The sequence below is a fragment of the Aegilops tauschii genome, chromosome 7 (genome assembly GCF_002575655.3).
Source record: "Aegilops tauschii subsp. strangulata cultivar AL8/78 chromosome 7, Aet v6.0, whole genome shotgun sequence".
NCBI classification, from domain to species: Eukaryota; Viridiplantae; Streptophyta; class Magnoliopsida; order Poales; family Poaceae; genus Aegilops; species Aegilops tauschii.
In genome coordinates, this window is record NC_053041.3 from 456888528 (window position 1) to 456910679 (window position 22152).

At 44.4% G+C, this 22152-nt stretch overlaps 1 protein-coding gene across 1 annotated transcript; it reads right to left on the reverse strand.

Moving 5' to 3' along the window:
• Positions 1 to 1991: 1991 nt before the first annotated feature.
• LOC109772556 (transcription factor HY5) lies at positions 1992 to 8042 on the reverse strand. Its single transcript, XM_020331231.4, has 4 exons — positions 7788 to 8042; positions 7440 to 7635; positions 2661 to 2817; positions 1992 to 2481 (listed from the first exon to the last, which is right to left on the reverse strand). Exons 1-4 carry the CDS (start codon positions 7993 to 7995, stop codon positions 2419 to 2421), a joined length of 624 nt encoding a protein of 207 aa, XP_020186820.2. The 5' UTR covers positions 7996 to 8042; the 3' UTR covers positions 1992 to 2418.
• Positions 8043 to 22152: the final 14110 nt, after the last annotated feature.

The window sequence follows — 22152 nt, forward strand, 5'->3', positions numbered from 1 at the left end:
TCTTGCAAGCAGACCATCTTAACAAGGTCAACAATGGAAGCAGAACTCACAGCACTAGATATAGCTACGGTCGAAGCAGATTGGCTTCGCCGACTCTTGTGACTTGCCGGTTGTTGAGAAACCTGTACCGGGTATCCTTATGAACTGTGACAATCAAACTGTGATCACGAAAGTGAGCAGCTCAAAGGATAACATGAAGTCATCAAGACACGTTCAGAGAAGGTTAAAGTCTGTCAGGAAAATGAGAAACTCCGGAGTTATTGCATTGGATTATATCCAAATGTCTAAAAATCTGGCAGATCCTTTTACAAAGGGTCTATCACGTAATGTGATAGATAATGCATCGAGGGAGATGGGTATGAGACCCACAATATGAGTTGTTCACAGTGGTAACCTATTCTTTGTGATCGGAGATCCCGTGAATTAGATGTGGAAGACAAGCTGTTGATCAACTGAGAGGAGAGTATCCTTATTATTAACAATACCACTCCATGAAGATGCAATACTCTCCTAATCTGCATGGCAGGTTGATGTATATCTTAATGTGTTCTAAGTGGCTCATTGAAGCAGAGATGTCGTCCTGCAGAACATCTTTTGAAGAACGCACCTATATGAGTCTGATTGTTAAACGCCGCAATCTATGAGAGTAGAGTTCTCTCTAATAAACTCAAGAAAGGTCTCGGAGTATGACGCATAAGCTTCACCCGCGGGGAAGACCTACAGTAGCCACGTATCGGTCAAGGCTTTATGTGAAGCTAGATTCGCAGAAAACTTGCAGTTCAATGCCCAGTCCACTGTTCAAGTTGCTTACTAGTGTAGCATAGAGTTCTAAGTGTAAGTTCAACTTAACAGTCTCCACTGCAATACCAGTATATAAACAGTGTTTTGGAACTAAAGGCAAATTTTGTGTGCCTCTGGGATCTGGTGGGGGATTGCTGGAATTTTATCTATTTTGGGCCTAGCCCAATAAGCAGTTTCAGAAATTCCTAATAAATCCTACAGGCCCACGCAGCCCATTCGTGCAAGGCAAGAGGTGGAACTAAAGTTTAGTCCCACATTGCTAGTTTAGAGAGAGTTGGACCTCTTTATAAGGGAGGTTCTTTCCCCACTTGCATGAGCATGAGAACAAGAGGGACATCCACGCGCGCTCCTCCTCCGCCACCGACCTCGCCACGCCACGCCTCGTCACGACGCGCCATGGGTTGCGGGAATGAGCCGAGCCGATGTCTAAATTTTTGCCACGCACTACGGGTATACGAAAGGTCACACGGAAGCTGAAAAGATTTTTGCGAAAGTGGATTTCGAATGCGAACGGTGCAGCCCTTCGGCTGCTAGCTGTTCGCTTCATCTCCGTCTCTTCGTTTCGCCTCCCGTTGCTGCCCTCTCGCCTCCTTCTCTTGCGCCTATAAAAGGGAGGTCGCTCCTCTCAGAGAGGTGCACCAGAACTTCTTCTTCCTCTCGCCACCGGTTCCAATCTCTGAGTTGCTGCTGTCTTCCTCTTCCCGGCTTGCGGCGTGCACCGCGAGTTGGGACAGTAGGCCTCCGAAACCGCACCACTTTGAGTCCTGTGCGGGAGAAGGGTGATAAGGTTTTTGGGGAGCGCTCCGCGCGACTACTGACTTTTCCATCACGGACTCCAACAACTACTTTCCCGATGACGACTTCTTCCCCGACGTCGACAACCTCATCGACGACATGGCTGGAGAGGATGTCGACCCCAAGTCCGGTGCTTCTGCTGCTGCTGTCCCGTACGTGTTCTTCCTCTTTCTGTTAGAGACCCTGCTACAGTTCCTTGTTCTAGTGTTTGCCCTAAATATGTTAGACTCTGTTTCATATATGCAACTTGCTATACTATCTGCTCTAAATGTGTTTAGTTACAGTTCATATATGAGGACGTTGTTTACCTTTTCTTTATCAAATCGCATGACTTGTTTTATCACTCCTATACTAGTCGTGCTTTATCTAGTATTTCTGATAATAAAATCATTTAGTAAATTGCTCATATTTCCAACACAACCTTCATCAATACATACGAGTCTGACGCGTATACATACGGCAGGGACAGGTCCTTCACCCGTACATTATGTGGTGCCGGCCGGCTCCCCTCACTCCTCGAGACTAAGCAATTTCAGTCCAAATCGCATAGTATTATACATAGGCGCAGTATATTTTTTAGGCGCTTCATGTCCATCTAGTTAAACAACACACTAAACTAATCAAAGAAACTGACACCATTTCAGCCACTTCGTTATTACATTTCACAATTAAGTACGTACTCCCTCCGTTCCGAATTACTTGTCGCAGGTATGATGTATCTAAATGTATTTTAGTTCTAGATACATCTATTTCTACGACGAGTAATTTGAAACGGAGGAAGTAGCAGATAACTCCAGACGTCGCACGGTGGTACTACAGGCTCTAGCTGTCCCCGCCGGCACCGCTACCCGGTCCTCTCCTGTTACCGGTGGTGTTCTTCAGTATCTGCAAACGGGAGATTGGTCAGACTTTGGAGGCCTCTCCCGCTTAACAAGCTTATATAGCTCTACAAGATCACATTAACTAACAGGTAGTATAATACTATAATTAATGAGAGGTGGCGATGTCAAACAATCTCATGTAGTACTTGTGCCTCGACCATATATGACTTCTGGTTAACGTACCTGTTTAAGCATTTGGTTCTCATTCTGCAGCGTCGAGAGCCTCTCCTCGAGCTCCGAGTTTCTCGTCTCCAAGTCCTTCACCTTCACCTCCAGCTCGCCCATGTAAGCCTTCTTTCTCTCCCGTGCCTGCTGCGCCGACACCCGGTTCCTCAACAATCTAGATCAATTAGATTGTAGGGGACATGCAATTGTTGGGGTAAATAAGAGTTAGTGCACCTTCATTTCGTAGTTACAAAATTTAAAAAAACCGTACAGTTACACCAGATAATTCATGACTCTTTCTTATTCTCTATGGATACTCCATGCAATGTTGTGACAAACATTCGGAGAGAATACATTTTATGACAAACCAACAAGAGCAATGGTTATCGATTTTTTTATAAAAAAGCTCTATTACTTCCATTTTTTTCGAAAATTTGTACTTTCATTTTTTGCAGGTTATCTTCTGAGCTGCACGTGGAATGTATATTGGGGAACTTTTCTTGCACATTGAAAATGATATGGAAGACGCCATAATTACTTCAAACAGAAGAGCAAATGTAAGTGAAGAATCTTGGCTGTAGTGCTTTGCGGAATATCGTGTCGGCAATGTGTGTGATTGATTGCATTTGGTGTTCCAGCTGACACTAGAAATGAGTACCTTTGCATTCGGGAAGAAGTCACCATCAAGAGTGTGGGGGAATTTTTGCAAAGGTTGTGATTGAGGTCTTCGGAGATGAGTGTTTGAGAGCACCCAATGCAGATGGCATTGTAAGGCAGGCGGGAATAGGTGTATCAACATGGTTCATGGGGATGCTTGCGTGCATTGGTTGCATGCACTTCAGATGAAAGAATCGTTCGACCGCATGCCATTGAAAATTTACTTAGCACTAGGATGATCCAATGATCATACTTGAAACTGTTGCATCACATGATCTATCGACTTGGCTTGCTATTTTAGGATTTCTGGCTCTCACAATGAACTCAATGTGTCCTACAAAGTTCTCTTCCTTTTGCAAGGCTTTTCTACTTGAAATGCTCCCTTGAAACTTTGTAGTCAATGGTTAATTACCAGTATGATATGGGCTACTACCTTGCATATGGCATCTATCTTTCAATGTCTACATTTCTAAAGACAATTGCATACCGTCACGAAAACAAGAGAGTTCACTTTGCCAAGGCTCAAAAAGCTCTGAGAAAGGAGGTTGATAGAGCTTTTAGGATGATTGTCTGTGGACCTGCTAGATTTGGGGACCAAAAGGCAATGTGTACGATGATGGAAACATATGTGATCATGCATTACATGATAATAGAGAATGAGATAGTCCAATAGACTTTTAAGTATGATTACATGGGAACACATGTCACGGTTGAGCAACATGTAGACAAAACCCAAAGATTTATTGAAGAGCATCAAAAGATCGAAGACAACTAGATGCATGAGCAACTTCGAGATGACCTTGGGAACACATTTGACAACTTCATGGGCACTAGTTCATTCCTTCACATCATGTTTTTTTTGGATTATTTGCTTTGAAATGTTATTGAATGGTGTGGTTGAAACATCAAGGTTTGGATTAATATGATGTGAAAATGTAGTTGAAATGGTGTTTATATTCACAAGGGGTTAGAAATAGGAAGATAAAATTTAATGGGAGTTAAGATTATTGGAGGCTACCAAAAAAATCTTCCCAATACGTACCCATAATTTTGTGGGAGCCCTGGAATAATTGGGGTTTTGGGATTTAACTTTAGGGTATCAGCTAGAGTTTCTCTATTCTCCTCATGGTCCTTTTGTTCTGTTTTCCTCTATTGTCAGACTTTAAATATGCATCGATTTTATTATCTCGAAACAATCCAAAGGGCACAAACCAACCAGCTAGAGTGGTAGATCTACCTAATGTTGTTGTGAGAAGATTGGAAGATAGCGTCCCACCACTGATTGGCATATTGGAACATGGACAAACAATTATTGTATGTTGCTTCCTAAACCACTGGAGCAACTAGTCCCAGACCGTGTGAGCAAAAGGGAAACCCAAACAAAGGTGAGCGGTTATTTTGGGCTACCTTAAGAAAATTCGACAAAGTTGTGTTATATGGCCAGACTAGAGTCACTGAGTATGCCGATTGCGAAGACTGTCCCATGCAACACAAGCCATGAACACAATCTACGTTGAGATCGGCCCATGCCTTCTAGATCTTATTTGTGGGTAACTTTGGTTGTCTTCCAAGAATTGCATGAGTAGACTTTACCTAGTACCAGATTATTAGTGCTCCATTGGCATTTGATCGAGTCACTACTCGATGGCACCAGATTGACTAATATTAGGAGGATCCACTGGATGAACTACATCAATTAATTTGCGTTAGTTAATTTGCAATTGATCTAACTAGACAGAGCAATGCCACGAGCTATTGTGAGTTATCGTTGTCCAACTCCTTTAAGAATGTTACATTCAGTGGCTCAAGACCGAGTGGAAATCTTGAAGAGCTTTGAACATGTCCACATAATTCCCCATTCCTTGTCAGGTTTCCATGCCCAACACTACCATTTTCCCATGATCCCTAAGTATATCTCAATCAAAGAGAAGAAAAGCGAGATTTATGTATCATTGGAAGGTAACTATGAGCCTAACTAGGTTCTTCCATGAGTGCTATGACAATTTGCTCAATGTCCATTATGCTGGGACAACCACGCCTTGGATCTTGGGATGATAGACCCATCATGTCATTGTCATCCACTTACATATGCACCAATAGTCCATGGTGATCGAAATAACTAACTAATTGGCAAATGACATGGCCGGTGTGAGAATATGGCAATCATCCTTTTGGAATCTTCTATAGTGGATAGGAAGCCAAAATGGCGCCAAAGTCGGCAACCTTTGGTGATGAGGATATCGGGGAGATCCAAACCATCACATTTGTCTAGAACATCTTTGACTTGATCGTATTGGTGGGCAAGCCCGCTCGCATGTCCATAGCAATCTTGAAGTTCATAGCTTTTGACTTCGACTCATCGGGTTGGGACAATGCTTGTGCCATTTACATATATAGAGAATTTGGTTGCCATGGCAAGGATATATGGACTTAAGAATCTCCCTCCCAATGGGCATCTAGAGAATCCTTTGTAGGAGGATTGCTCTACTTGGATTTAACTCACTTCCTACCAAAATATCTACTAAAGTGTTTGAAGTTACTAGCGACATGAATATCAACATGTTGACTTAAACTTCTAATAACTTGCAAATTCTAGCTTTGAGCTTATCGGCGATTTGAGTTATTTAGTACGCTTTTAATTGGTATTTCTTAGGTAAAGCGGAAATAACTATTTATATGTCACTGCTAAAAACTGTTTAATTTGAAATTTTCATGCAACTGTAAAAGAATAAGAATGTATTGATTGGATGGCTATTAGTACTTTAATAAGAAGTAAGCCCTATGTCTCTCAAGTAAGTGTTGTGACTTTTGCCTCAAGTCAAATGGTGCAAAGCTTATAGGAAAAATATATCAACTATTACGATACTAAATCAATTGAGTTGTAGTCACCCTTGCTTAGATTGGACGTGAAGTGAGTAATGGTGTACACACGTACAATCTATCCATGTTTAATGAAATAGTCAATAATATCAAATTCTAAGCAAGGTTGGCGAGATGGTGATCGGATATGAGGTAAGCTTCCACACAATAGCCCGGCGTTGCAAAGTGCGTTATGTAGCTAGAAAGATGTACTTAATTCTATTGAAGGCATAGCTAGTTTTGAAAATGTATGATGATTTCTAGAACTTGCAATTTGTAGAATTTAGTGTGATGGAAATTTCTATGCAAATTACAATCGACATGAAAATTAAATAAAATTAATTGTCTAAAATAAATCACTACATGTATGTCTTGGGACAAAGGTTGATTATAATCAATACGTATTATGATCAACTTCTGTCCCGGGTCATATGGATTAGCTCACTGCAACTCTGGTTTGCATCCAACATCCGTAACCCTTGACCAACTTGTTACAGGCGGTTGAAATGTTAAGAAACTACTCCCTCCATCTCACAATATAAGAGCGTTTTTTACACTACACACTAGTATAAGAAACGCTCTTATATTTTGGGACGAAGGGAGTATATTATAAACCTTTAGAACTTGACCTTTTTAAGAGCTCGAATTGTGCAATGGGCGGTCCGGCTGGCCCCTTCCCCAGGCATCCTATTCGCTCATCCAGGTTCTAGGGTGAACTCTGTCTATCCCGACGGTGCGGCGTACTTCGAGCAAGCACGAGGCATGGGCCCTTTTCGGCGATGAAAATGTGCGGGTTGTATCCCGTGTTCCCTCTGGAGAGGCCAAGATCTCGTCCCAAGTGCGGTCAAGCCTCGCCCTAGCCCAGCGTGGTTCCTTTGGTGTTGTTGTGCTGGTGGATGATGGCTTCGACAATGCTACTATGCTAGCACTCTCTTTCGTTTCTGTCTTTAGAGTGTGTTGGTTATGGAGTGGCATGTTAGCTGTGTGTAAACACACTATGTATCTGCCATTTTATTTTCTTGCTTGTTCATTGGTCGATGTAATTCCTGAACGGTTGATGAATTTGTCAATTTAAAGTCAGGCTCTCGTCGAGCCTCTAAACAAAAAAAGTTCCAGCCAACTGCCATGCACCGGCCGTCTAGCGCTCGGCTACACGCCTACACTAGTATACAATATCCTTCAGTTTTAATTTGAAAAAGGGAAAACTAGTGCACCATCCATACTAGGGCGACCTACGAACACGACACGGTAAATCGTGGCGCGTAGGAGTACCATATATACCTTTTGAGTCGCCGGTGTTCCTTGTCGGCCGGGCTGCGGCCGCGGCGGCGGGAGCTGGCCTGGGCAGCCGCCGTCGCCGACTGCGCGAGCTCCGACGACGTCCCGGCGGACGCTGCCTCCCTTCCCGACGTCGATGGTCCCCCCTGGTCCAGCCGGAACTCCGGCACCCTCCCTATGTCGTCGTCGCTGTCCATCCCTGCACGCGCGCGCTTGTTCAGCTAGCCTCCAAGCCAATTAGCATCCGTAGCTAACTAGCCTCGCATGGTCATGCATGGACAAGATCTGTAACCGGGGCTTGATCCCATAGATGCATACAGTACATGCGTGCATGAGTGTACGAGTACGTGCCTTCCTTGGAGTTGGAGCTGGACGACCTGTCGCTGCTGGAAGGCGGCGAGCTCGTCGTCGTGGCCGTCTGATCTTGCATTTCTTCCCTCCCCTGCGCTTGTCCCGGGGAGATCTTATTAGTTGTGTGCACGTTTCTCTGTCTCCCCTCTGATTTGCTCTCTGATTGGCTGTTCCTTTGTTGGCTTGCTTGAAGTACTGGCAGGGGCATGGCCAACTCTTTGTTCCCAACGCCACCATGCCTTATTGCAGGTTAACCCCTATGGTTGCTCGTATATATTGCCCATGTCCTTCTTGTTTGCATATAAAGCCATCTACCTTCTCCGGACCTAGTACTACTATCTTTCTATTATCGATTATGTCATGTTATGCTATGTATGCTTAGCCTACTTTGGTGTTGTAGTGCATTATGATAATTTTAATTTGTATAAAAATATCTGCTCTGTTAACACTTGGCGGACCAGATATTTTCCATTTTTTGTGCATATTTTTCACTACAAACTATGAAAATAAGTGCACCAAAGCACAATTCAACAACTACAATCTTGCTACTAGCAGAGGAGCCAAATCAACAACCGCAATCCTGCTCCAAATTTCATCTCAACATGGAACTGATTTTTTTATAGAAAAGAGGCGCTTGCACGGCCTTAAACTGAGGCCCTTACAGATCCAACACGAGTCACGGAACAAATAAGTAGCATAAAGTACAAGCGATACAAGCCCGAAGGCGAAGATAAGCGGCGCAGCGCGATGCTAAAAGGAAAAAAACATAAGGCTCTCGAGGTAGCAATGTCGGGTGTCATGTCGGTGGTGCCCCTTGCGTTGCTTGACGCATCTCAATACACTTTACTCGCACCTTTGAGGCGAGCCCGTCCACGTGCCTTCTGTTTTGCACCCTTGACATGAAACTGAAATACACACATACTACCCACATCCGGATTTATTGCCCCCCTCCCCCCCTTTGTATTTTGGGTCAGATTTTGACCATCTATATGACTAATAAAAATGTAAAGTACATGCTACAAAAAGTAGTACACTGTTAGATTTGTATTTTAAAGAGCTTTTCGGCAGTATAATTTTTCTGGCATATAGTTTATATTTTATTAGTTAAATTTATAGGTCAAACTTCAGCCCAAAATAAGAGGGGGCTAATAAATCCGAACGGAGGGAGTAGATAGTTAGTTATAACAACAATTGGTAGTCTTTTAGTTCAAGAAAATTGATTTATAAGGAAATGGCCTTTGCTTAAGCTTAATTAGACTTTTCTTTTAGACTGTGACTAGTGAATGCATGCTTGCTTGTTTAAACACAAGACATAAAAGGCGAGGAGTAAGAAACTACTAGAAATGTCATGTCTGTTGAATGAAAAAGATGAGAATTAGACAACATAGTGACCTTGATGTTATAGCCAAATTAAGCTTCATTGGCATTGATTTACGAGCGTAGATACAAACATTAAGTGTGATTTTGTTTCCAAATCCTCTGAAAACACCGGAAAATAAGAATTCCAATAGAAATAATTTCAAGCTAGCCCAATAATTCAAAATGTCCCGCACCAAAACCTGCACCGAATCATTTCTTTCGGACAAGGTATCACCGTCGTGTTTACACATGTGCAATGAAGTTTTTGTTTTCCGAGTATAATGCATAATTCATTATAATAGTTCTATTGATGGTATGATCCACGATCCATCATTGCCAAGCCAAATAATGGCAGCTCCAACAGAGTGGCCGATGGATCTTCATGTAAACATACTAAAGAACTTCTAGGGTGCCGTTCATCATTTCCCAAGAAAAGTTAGACCTTTATGCAAAAGCAGAGCACTTTTTCCCTGTGCACGTCCAGCTTGCCGTTTTGAGGCCGAGAGGGACTCCAGTCCAGGCGTTGGGACTCGGGCTCCAACCCCAGCCGTCCACCCCGCGCACTCCCAGCCCGATCGCACGGCCGTGCATCCTCCACGTCTCGGCGCGCCACGCCAGGCGTTGGCCGCAGGTATCCACCGGTCGCGAACCCCGCTGCGTGGCCGCGCTCCCGGCCTCGCAACCCCAGCTCGCCTCGCCGACGCGGGGGCCGCTGGGACACCGGGCCCGGCGCTCCAGCGGCACGAATGGGCGTCAGAGCGGGGAGGTGCGGAGGCGCGCGGGGGTAGGCGAGCGTAGCGGCGTAGGCGGCTGTGCGCGTGTCTCGTCCGGTTTTTATTGCGGGCCTTTTCGGGGAGCAGCGGCGTGGGCCGCGTGGCTCGTCGTCCGCCTCGTGAAGCGAAGGGAGACGCCGGTGGATGGTTCATGGCGGATCTCAATTCTCGCGCGTTGTCGGTGGTTGCGAGATAGAGTGATGCGGTCGCCGTGGATTGAGTACTAGTATTTGGACTATAATCGATCGCAACTTTGATCGAAAAAATCACTCTACCAGAATCGTCATTCCATGCTCGATCGACATAATCTTCGAAGTCCGTTCTAAATCGAGCCCATAGTCTTTATATTTGATGGTTAGGATATTGGAATCACAGACATTTCAGAACACGCACTCCCTTTCGTCGCCATCCTTTAGTGCCATCATCGGCACTTGATCACAGCGATTAGGCACTGGTCGACTCCGTTGAGCCATTCCCGGACCTCCCAAGCTTTGTCGCAACCCCATGTCTGCTTCCTGCAGTCCGGCCATGCCATCCCTTTCACCGCGCGACATCAAGGTGTTCGACGACTTGCCCAGAGATAATTTCTCCCAAGTTGTTTCTGGTAGATTTATTCTAACAATGGCATAGACTTCACATTTTTCACCCGCAAAAAAAAAAAGACTTCACATTTTTGTGTAGATGAATTCGATGATAGAGTTTTTTATTTTATGATTCAGATTCACGCTTTGAGTCCGAGAGTGAAATCATAGACACCGAAGGAGGCACGGTAATATTGATGATTGCCGAATGGATAGCGGCAACCGAAATGACAAGGAAGCGTGCAGGGTCGCAGAGTCATGCAACATTTCACCGCTACAGAATCAAAGGGCACAGAAGCTCATGTGCGACTACTTTCTGTCGGGTCGTACTTATTCTGACGAAGCTTCCGCATGACTGAACGGTTGTTCCGTCAAAATGCCAACGGTATGGAAGGCAATGAACCTTTCTTCCAGCAACGGAGAAATGCCGTCGGTCTTTGGGTTCTCCCCTTATCAAGGCGACCACGATACTTGAGATGATGGCATATGGTGTTCGTAGCCTGCACACGTATCGAATGAGTATCTTCGAATAGTCGAAGATACAATCATAAAATGCACGAAAGTGTTTGCTGAAAGTGTGATGAGGGTTTATGAAGAGTACTATTTGCGAGCACCCAACGCCGAGGACACGACCAAGCTTCTAGCGAAGAATGAATCAAAAAAGTCGACATGAGATGCTAGGGAGTGTTGACTATATGCACCTCAAAGGATCGATACAGTCGACTAGAGGGGAGAGGTGAATAGGAGACTATAAATTTTAATCTTGATTGTCAATTTTAGGAAAAGATATGTAACTAGGTGAACACAACCTATAAGACGAGCAAGCTTAAAGCTAAATATAGTAGGCAACTATCTAATTAGCAAGCCTACAAGCATACAATGCAAAGCAAACGACGGGAAATGATTAACCACAAGTGAGATGATGACGCAGATTTTATCCCCAAGTTCACTCTTTCTTGGGGGAATAGATAATCTCCGTAGAGCGGTGCCGGAGCGAAAGCTTGCAGAACGCCTAGGAAGGCTCACCGTATTCTCCTTGAGTCGCCCCTCAACGGATGAGCCTCAAATCACTCGCATATTTCACCCCATGTGGTTTTGGTGATTGATGACAATGCTTTTGCGGACTAATCATGTGCATTGAGCATTTCAGATATCTCATGTTTAGGCACAAGACGATTCGTTGCCCCTCGGAGTTCAGTGAAGACGGAGTTTTCTCTACGTTTCTTTTCGGTGGATTTGAGTCGTAGGAAAGCCGTACTATTAAGAGGGGTCCGCTTTGGAAAGGTTTGGGTGGAATCATCACGTACACGTCTGTTCCTTCGCACCAACTTTCCTTTGCCTCTATGGAGCAACCACCGTTTATCCGTGTCTCTGCAAAATGAAGGACTCCTAGTGTTTGTTGTGCTATGGCATGCGGTAGTACTGCTCATGGGAGCAATAGTACCGCAGAGGCCCACGGTAGTACCGGCCGTGGGCGGTAGTACCGCAGTCCCTTGCAGTAGTACCGCTCCTGGGCGCGGTAGTACCGTGGCCACGGGCCAGGCACAACAGCACGAGCGGAAGTAGGGGCGGATGTAATTTTTTACATCCGCACCCTACGCAGTAGTACCGCTCCAGGTATGCGGTAGTACCGTGTCGGATTTTTGCACAGATAGAAACTCAGCGGAAGTAGCCACGGATGTATTTTTATATGTCCGTGCCTTCCCAACCCAGACAAACCCTGCCTTGCGGTAGTACCACAAGGGCTAGCGGTAGTACCGCTCCGGCGGTTCTACCGCTCTCTGCTTCAACGCAACTGGGCTGGTCTAGCTCCTGCCGCGCCAGCGGTAGTACCGTAGTGCCCCGCGGTAGTACCGCAGGCCCTTGCGGTAGTACCGCATGTCTGGTGCGGAAGTACCACATGTCGCGGGCTGGGTAAGTGGATAACGGTTGGATTTGTCCTATTACTATATAAGGGGAGTCTTCTTCTCCGAGTTGACCACCTCTTCCATCCCCAAGCTCCATTGTTGCTCTAAGCTCCATTTTCGCCCGATCTCTCTCCCTAACCAATCAAACTTGTTGATTCTCTAGGGATTAGTTGAGAAGGCTCCGATCTACACTTCCACCAAGAGAAATTTGATTCCCCCCACTAATCCCTTGCGGATCTTGTTAATCTTGGGTGTTTGAGCACCCTAGACGGTTGAGGTCACCGCGGAGCCATATTCCATTGTGGTGAAGCTTCATGGTGTCGTTGGGAGCCTCCAATTAAGTTGTGGAGATTGCCCCAACCTTGTTTGTGAAGGTTCAGTCGCCGCCTCCAAGGGCACCAATAGTGGAATCACGACATCTCGCATTGTGTGAGGGCGTGAGGAGAATACGGTGGACCTAGTGGCTTCTTGGGGAGCATTGTTCCTCCACACCGCTCCAACGGAGACGTACTTCCTCTCAAAGGGAAGGACTTTGTACTTTGGTAACACATCCTCGTCTTCACCGGCTCCACTCTTGGTTATCTCGTACCTTTACTTGTGCAAGCTTATTTTGTGTTGCATCATTTGCTTGCTTGTGTACTTATTGTTGTTGCATCATATAGGTTGCTCACCTAGTTGAATATCTAGACAACCTACTTTGATGTTAAGTTTAAATTGGTAAAGAAAAGCAAAAAATTGTTAGTTGCCTATTCACCCCCTCTAGTCAACTATATCGATCCTTTCAATTGGTATCAGAGCCTCGTCCCTTTATTAAGGACTTTGCCATCCGAAGAGTATGGTTGACACCTTAGACGGTGGGGAGGAGCACCCCGGTGTGATTCCGTCCTCGTCTACGGCCGATGGGGGTTCCTCGGTCTCTCGTGAGGAGTTCAATGTGGCTTTGGACACATTGAAAACCTCCATGACGACTGAGGTTGAAAGCATGTTCAATAAGTTTTTAGAAGGACTTAAATTATCCACCGCACCAATGAAAGTGGGTGATCCCGCTAACAAGGTGACGGATGCTAACTCCGACAAGGGGGAAGCTACGAGTGACAAAGTTCCTTTATCTAGTGGTAGAAGTGTAAATGGCATCTTTGCCCATGTTGAACCTCCACTTACTTATGGAGGACCGGTTCCCTCCACTCATTTGAATCATGTTGGTCCTCCTCCTAAGTTTGTGAAAAATGAAGATTTTGCCTCTTGGGTCTATCGCTTCAAACGTCATTTAAATCATAGTTCTACTAACCTTTGGAGAATTATTGAGCAAGGTTTCTATCCGCATGACCCAAGCAACTTCACTCCTAGAGAAGCCGCGGATCGTCAATTCAACGAGTCCGCTCTTTGCATTCTCCAAGAGGCCATCCCTCCCGAAGATATTGCGCATCTCTGACCCTTCACCGTGGCCAAGGAAGCATGGCAACATGTTGTTTCCATTTACAAGGGAAGCGCAAGCATTCAAGGCTCCAACTATGAAGTGGTTCAAGATGAAGCCGAGAGTTTGCAATGAATGAAGATGAAGAACCTCGTGAGCTTTACCGGAGATTAACCACTCTTGCGGTCTCACTCCGAGATCATGGGAGCAAGGATACGGATGACAATTGGATCAAGCGCAAATTTCTCAAGGCCATGATGCCTTACCACAAGGCCATGTCCTCCGTCATCCGTCAAAGGCCGGACTTCCACACCTTGTCCTCAAGTGAAGTGTTGGATGAGTTTGTGGCAATGATAATCTTGGACAAGACCGCCGACAATGCGGTGTTGCGTTCTCAACGCGCAAAGAAGACCAACCTTGCCTTGAAGGCCAAGGCTAGTGTGGAAGAAGAGGATGAAGAGGAAGAAGAGGAGAGTAACCCCGAAGATACAAAATATGCTTATCATGAGCACATGGCTCTCGCTTCAAGGCAATTTTGGAGCAAGAAGAACTCAAGGCCCAACTTCAACAAGAACAACTCAAGTGGTGCCAAGGTCAATGTGAGCCACTTTGTTGCGGAGTGCCCATATGAGAAGAGGGAATACAATGGTGGCAAGCTCATCCGAAAAGACAAGGCCAAGTCCTTCCCCAACAAGAACAACTTCACCAAGAAGACTCCTCCCAAGGGGTTGGTGGCACAAGAATAGTACAATGAGGATGATGATGAACATGAAGACGGTGAGTCGGTTGCCATGGCCTCCGTTGCCATTGTGACAACTCCACGGGTGTCCCTCTTCGACTCACCCAATGAGAACATCACCGCCAAGTGCCTCATGGCTAAAGCCACCAATAAGGTAACCTCCAACATCAAAACTACCATCATTACTAATCCATCATTGACGGATTGCATTGATGAAAGTGAGGGGTCTAATGAGGAGGAAAATGAATTTGAGTCTTTTATGAGTAAGCTCAAGGGTAAGTCCAAGAAGCACTTTGTTGCTCTCTTGGAACAACTTGGTGAAGCCAATGACATGATCGAGGCTCACGAAGAAACCATATCTAAGATGGAGGGGCATAGTCATGACTATGCCGATGAGATATCGGATCTATCTAATGCGCTTGAGGAGGAGCATGGTCGGTTTTTGGCTCTTGAGGAGTCACACAACGATGACCATGCTAAAATTAAGAAAGATCTTGATCATGCTCTTGTTGTATCTCGTGTGCTCAATTCCAAGAAGGCCAAACTCGGTGTTGATCTTGCTACACTCAAGGAGGAGTTTGATATACTTGACAAGGCTCACAAGGCCTTTAAGGGTACTCATGCTAGCCTTAAAGAGTCTCATGATTAACTCCAAGTGAAGCTAACCAAGGAGAAAGCCACTTTTCCTCATATGGTGTTAATTGATAATGCAAATGCTACTAACCCTTGTTGTGAGCATGTGCATCTTGTGGAGGAGAATGCAAAGTTGAAGGAGCAACTTGAGAAATGCCTTGTGTCTTGCATACAAGGTGAGAAGAACCTCAATGACCTTTTGAGCAATCAAAAGGAAGTTGTGGCCAAGGAGGGAATTGGATTCGCACCCAAGTCCAAGAACAAGAAGAAGAATGACAAGACCAAACGACCTCCTCCTCTCAAGCAAACTTTTGTGAAGGAGGGAGATGGTGCTTCTAAGGAGAAGAAGAACAGTGTGAAGGGTGGTGGTGCCAAGAAGGGCAATGCCACTCCTTCCAACAAAGCTGGCGACTTTAACCCCTCCTATGTGTTATGCCGTGCTAGTGATGGGCATGTTTATGCTGAATTTGTTGGTTCTCCTTATGAGTACATTGAATGGTCTATTTGGGTTCCTAAGACCCTTGTTACTAACCTCAAAGGACCCATTACAAAATGGGTACCTAAAACCAAGCATTGATCTCTTGTAGGTGTTTGCTTCCGGTGGGGGGATCATGGTTGCTCGATAGTGGAGCAACAAATCATATGACCAGAAGCAAGGACTTGGTGGTGGACGTGCACAAGATTTCATCTATGCCCACCAATATCGAGCGGGGTGATGCCTCGTCTTCTAAGGTATTGGGACTTGGCAAGGTTGTCATTTCTCATGATCTTACGATCGAGAAAGTCATGCTTGTTGAGTCCCTTCCATACAATTTACTTTCTGTTCGTCAACTTGCACTCATGGTCTTTGCCACTTTCTTTGATATTGATACCGTGGCCCTCTTGTGGAGCAAGACTCTTAAAGTAGCCTTTGTTGGGCATGTCGAGAACGGTCTCTATGTGATTAACTTTTCGGAGTGACCCACTAAGACCGCGACATGCCTAATGGCTAAAGTTGACGTGTGATGGCTTTGGCATCACCGTTTGGCCCATGTCAATATGAGATCTTTGCAAAGTCTTCTCAAGGGGGACCATGTCCGTGGACTAACAAATGTTAGTTTTGCCAAAGATCGTGCTTCAATGCTTGTATTCAAGGAAAGCTACATGAGAAGGCTCACCCTCCCATGACTATCATCTACTCGAAGAGACCCTTAGAGCTCCTTCACTTGGATCTCTTTGGACCTCCATCCTTTGATAGTCTTGGGGGTAGAAATTACTGCTTGGTGATTGTGGATGATTATTCAAGATACACTTGGGTGTACTTCTTCAAGAGGAAGAGTGAGACCCAACAAACTGTCATTGACTTTGCAAATGAAGCTCAACGCCAACATAATGCAAAGATCTTGACGATAAGAAGTGACAACAGCACCGAGTTCAAGAACTACACCTTGGATGAGTTTCTTAGTGATGAGGGGATCAAGCATAAATATTCCGCACCTTACACCCCTCAACAAAATGGTGTAGCAGAGAGGAAGAACCGGACTTTGATGGATGTGGCAAGGACCATGATGGCGGAGTTCAAGTCTCCATACAACTTTTGGGCCGAAGCCATCAACACCACGTGTCATGCATCCAATCGGCTCTATCTCCACAAAGGCTTCAACAAAACTCCATATGAGATACTCACCGATAACAAGCCCAACCTCAAGTACTTTCGGGTGTTCGAGTGTAAGTGTTTCATTCTCAAGAAAGGTGTTCGTTTGTCTAAATTTGAGGCTAGAGCTCATGAGGGCATATTTGTTGTTTATGCTACAAACTCTCATGCTTACCGTGTCCTCAATAAGTCCACGGGACTTATTGAGGAGACGTGTAACGTGGAGTTTGATGAGAATAACGGCTCCCAAGTGGAGCAAAGTGGTACTTGTGATGTAGGTGATGAAATTACTCCCCAAGCTATAAGAAGAATGTTGTTGGTTTTATCCTACCCATTGACGAACCCCTTGTGGCCGAAGGAGAAGGACAATGTTCCACTCAAGTGGAACCATCACCAACCCAAGACCCGCACGCTTCCGAAGAACAAAGTGAAGACCCTCAACCTCATGAACAAGATCAAGGGCAAGATCAACCTCAAGATGGTGTTGAACCACCAAGTGATGCCCAAGGTCAAGTTCTCACCTCCGAGCAGGTTCAAGATCAAGAGCAAGCTCAAGATCAAGAACAAGCTCATGACGACGCTCAAGATGATCAAGTTACCGTTCCTCAACTCACTCCTGAGGAGGAATTGGAGCGTCGTGCTGCCAAGATTGCATCCAAGCTCACTACCAAGGGCCATCTCATGACGAATGTGCCTGGAAGCTTAATAAAGGGGGTAATCACTCGTAGACAATCAGCAAACTATTGTGAACATCACGTGTTTGTTTCTTGTGTTGAACCCCAAAAAGTCTATGATGCGCCCAACGGGGAACCATAATGTCATTGGAACCAAGTGGATATTTGATGACCCACAAGTATAGGGGATATATCGTAGTCCTTTCGATAAGTAAGAGTGTCGAACCCAACGAGGAGCAGAAGGAAATGACAAGCGGTTTTCAGTAAGGTATTCTCTACAAGCACTGAAATTATCGGTAACAGATAGTTTGGTGATAAGGTAATTTGTAACGAGTAACAAGTAATGAAAGTAAATAAGGTGTAGCAAGATGGCCCAATCCTTTTTGTAGCAAAGGACAAGCCTGGACAAACTCTTATATGAAGGAAAATGCTCCCGAGGACACATGGGAATTATCGTCAAGCTAGTTTTCATCACGCTCACATGATTCGCGTTCATTACTTTGATAATTTGGTATGTGGGTGGACTGGTGCTTGGGTGCTGTCCTTTCTTGGACAAGCATACCACTTATGATTAATCCCTATTGCAAGCAACCGCAACTACAAAAGAAGTATTAAGGTAAACCTAACCATAGCATGAAACATATGGATCCAAATCAGCCCCTTACGAAGCAACTCATAAACTAGGGTTTAAGCTTCTGTTACTCTAGCAACCCATCATCTACTTATTACTTCCCAATGCCTTCCTCTAGGCCCAAACAATGGTGAAGTGTCATGTAGTCGACGTTCACATAACACCACTAGAGGAAAGACAACATACATCTCATCAAAATATCGAACGAATACCAAATTCACATGACTACTTATAGCAAGACTTCTCCCATGTCCTCAGGAACAAACGTAACTACTCACAAATCATATTCATGTTCATAATCAGAGGGGTATTAATATGCATAAAGGATCTGGACATATGATCTTCCACCAAATAAACCAACTAGCATCAACTACAAGGAGTAATCAACACTACTAGCAACCCACAGGTACCAATCTGAGGTTTTGGGACAAAGATTGGATACAAGAGATGAACTAGGGTTTGAGAGGAGATGGTGCTGGTGAAGATGTTGATGGAGATTGACCCCCTCCCGATGAGAGGATCGTTGGTGATGACGATGGCGATGATTTCCCCCTCCCGGAGGGATGTTTCCCCGGCAGAACAGCTCTGCCGGAGCCCTAGATTGGTTCCGCCAAGGTTCCGCCTCGTGGCGGCGGTGTTTCTTCCCGAAAGCTTGCTTATCATTTTTTCCAGAGTAAAAGACTTCATATAGCAGAAGATGGGCACCGGAGGCCTGCCAGGGGGCCCACGAGGCAGGGGGCGCGCCCAAGGGGGTAGGGCGCGCCCCCCACCCTCGTGGCCAGGGTGTGGGCCCCCTCTGGTGGATTCTTTCGCCAGTATTTTTTATTAATTCCAAAAATAATTTCCGTGAAGTTTCAGGACTTTTGGAGCTGTGCATAATAGGTCTATAATATTTGCTCCTTTTCCAACCCAGAATTCCAGCTGCCGGCATTCTCCCTCTTCATGTAAACCTTGTAAAATAAGAGAGAATAAGCATAAGTATTGTGACATAACGTGTAATAACAGCCCAAAATGCAATAAATATCGATATAAAAGCATGATGCAAAATGGACGTATCAACTCCCCCAAGCTTAGACCTCGCTTGTCCTCAAGCGAAAGCCGATAACTATAAATATGTCCACATGTTTAGAGATAGAGGTGTCGAGAAAATAAAATACGGACATGAGGGCATCATGATCATTCTTATAACAGCAACATATATGGATATTGTCATATGATCTCTTATGCTCAAGTAATAATCTATTCACAATGTAAAGTATGAATCAGAAACTTCATTGAGAACCAGCAAACTATGATCTCGGTCATTGAAGCAATTGCAATTTATCATAACATCGGAAAGAGTCAATATAAGAGCTTTTCAGCAAGTCCACATACTCAACTATCATATAGTCTTTCACAATTGCTAACACTCATGCAATACTTATGGGTATGGAGTTTTAATTGGACACAGAGAAAGATAGGGGCTTATAGTGTTGCCTCCCAACCTTTTGCCTCAAGGGTAATGTCAACAATAATAATTCATGCTAACTTACATCCAATTGGATATATATATCAGGATCTTTCCAACACAAGGTGCTTGCCAAAGGATAAAATGTAAAAAGGAAAGGTGAAGATCACCATGACTCTTGCATAAGGAATAAGACAAAAGTAAAAGATAGGCCCTTCGCAGAGGGAAGCAGAGGTTGTCATGTGCTTTTATGGTTGGATGCACGAAATCTTAATGCAAAAGAACGTCACTTTATATTGCCACTTGTGATATGGACCTTTATTATGAAGTTCGTCGCTTTTATTGCTTCCACATCACAAGATTGTTTAAAGCTTATTTTCTCCACACTAATAAATCATACATATTTAGAGAGCAATTTTTATTGCATGCAACGATGACAACTTACTTGAAGGATCTTACTCAATCCATAGGTAGGTATGGTGGACTCTCATGGCAAAACTGGGTTTAAGGATATTTGGAAGCACAAGTAGTATCTCTACTTGGTGCAAAGAATTTGGCTAGCATGAGGGGGAAAGGCAAGCTCAACATGTTGGATGATCCATGACAATATACTTTATTTCGGATATAAGAAAACATAACCCATTACGTTGTCTTCCTTGTCCAACATCAACTCTTTAGCATGTCATATTTTAATGAGTGCTCACAATCATGAAAGATGTCCAAGATAGTATATCTATGTGAAAACCTCTCTTTCTTTATTACTTCCTATTAATTGCAACGATGACCAAAACTATGTTTGTCAACTCTCAACAACTTTTATTCATCATACTCTTTATATGTGAAGTCATTACTCTCCATAAGATCAATATGATCTCTTTACTTCTTTTTATTCTTTCTCTTTTCTCTCAAGATCATACCAAGATAATCAAGTCGTTGACTCAACACTAATCTTTATTATATATAGCTCACAGACTCGATTACATAGAAGGATCATAAAGCAAAACTCAAAACTAAATCATACTAAAACTTTATTCTACTAGATCAAGATATTACCAAAAGGATCGAACTAAGAAATACGGTAAAGATAGGAGTGTGATGGTGATATGATACCGGGGCACCTCCCCCAAGCTTGGCAGCTGCCAAGGGGAGTGCCCATACCCGTGTGATTATATCTCCTTCTTCGAAGGTGGTGAGGTGATATTCTTGGCGATGATGCCCCTCAGGATACGGTTCTCCTCCTCGAGCTTGTTGACTTGCTGCTTGAGATCCATTATTTCCTTACGGAGCTTACCCGTGACGGTTAAAGCTCCTTTCACCCATGGATATTGCATAGCTGCGGGAGAACAAGTAACACTCTTTTTCATATTTTCATAAGAGAGAAATTTAACATTGGAAGGGATGACCGAGTTTGGAATAGCTGAGCTCTGTAGTTCCCCCATCGTGAATCCGGCTCAGAAACGAGAAGTAACTTCTTGATCCTCCTCCATGGCATATATCCTTTTCAAGTCGGCTTCCATCTCTTCCTCCGTTGATGGCCCAAAGTGATAGGTATCGCTGTTTGCTCCTGGACCCGGTGTCGGATGAGACTCCCGACTCTCCCCGACTGACTCTTGAGAAGACATCTTGCTCTAATCTGCGGCAGAAACAACTCGAAACAAAAACAAGGGATATTTGCGTGGTACGGTGGTCAAAACCTTCGGGAGATTATATAATGAATTTTTACCGACCAAAAGAAGTATCGTGCAAGAAAACGAAGTCCGGAGAGCACACGAGGTGCCCACGAGGCAGGGGGCGCGCCTAGGGGGGTAGGGCGCGCCCTCCACCCTCGTGGACGCCTCGTGTCCTTCCCGGACTACTTCTTATTTTCCTATTTTCTTAAATATTCCAAAACGGAGAAAAATTGCCATTAGAACTGTTTTGGAGTCGGTTTACTTGCCGTACCACATACCTATTCCTTTTTGGAGTCTGAAACGTACTGGAAAGTGTCCCTTATGTATTCCTCTGGGGTTTCGGTTTCAATAACATTAGTTTCAACATTTATAGGATTACCTGAGATATAATGTTTGATTCTTTGACCGTTCACCACCTTCGGATTTGTGCCTTCGAAGTTGTTGATTTTTATGGCACCGGAATGATAGACCCCCTCGATAACGTAAGGACCTTCCCATTTAGAGGGAAGTTTTCCTGCAAAAAATCTTAAACGAGAGTTGAATAGCAACACATAATCACCTACATTAAACTCACGCTTTTGTATCCTTTTGTCATGCCATCTTTTAACTTTTTCTTTAAATAGTTTGGCATTCTCATAGGCCTGGGTTCTCCATTCATCAAGTGAGCTAATGTCAAATAGCCTCTTCTCACCGGCAAGTTTGAAATCATAATTGAGCTCTTTAATGGCCCAATATGCCTTATGTTCTAGTTCGAGAGGTAAGTGACATGCCTTTCCATAAACCATTTTATACGGAGACATACCCATAGGATTTTCATATGCAGTTCTATAGGCCCATAATGCATCATCGAGTTTCTTGGACCAATTCTTTCTAGATCTATTAACAGTCTTTTGCAAAATTAATT

What these genes read in the sequence shown, in the direction of transcription:
- LOC109772556 (XM_020331231.4), bottom strand. Translation starts at nt 7,995, where the DNA reads ATGCCCCTGCCAGTACTTCAAGCAAGCCAACAAAGGAACAGCCAATCA. An exon ending in CAGCTCCAACTCCAAGGAAG is followed by an intron (nt 7,636 to 7,787) that starts GCACGTACTCGT and finishes GCGCGCGTGCAG; the next exon opens with GGATGGACAGCGACGACGAC. An exon ending in AGAACCAAATGCTTAAACAG is followed by an intron (nt 2,482 to 2,660) that starts GTACGTTAACCA and finishes TCCCGTTTGCAG; the next exon opens with ATACTGAAGAACACCACCGG.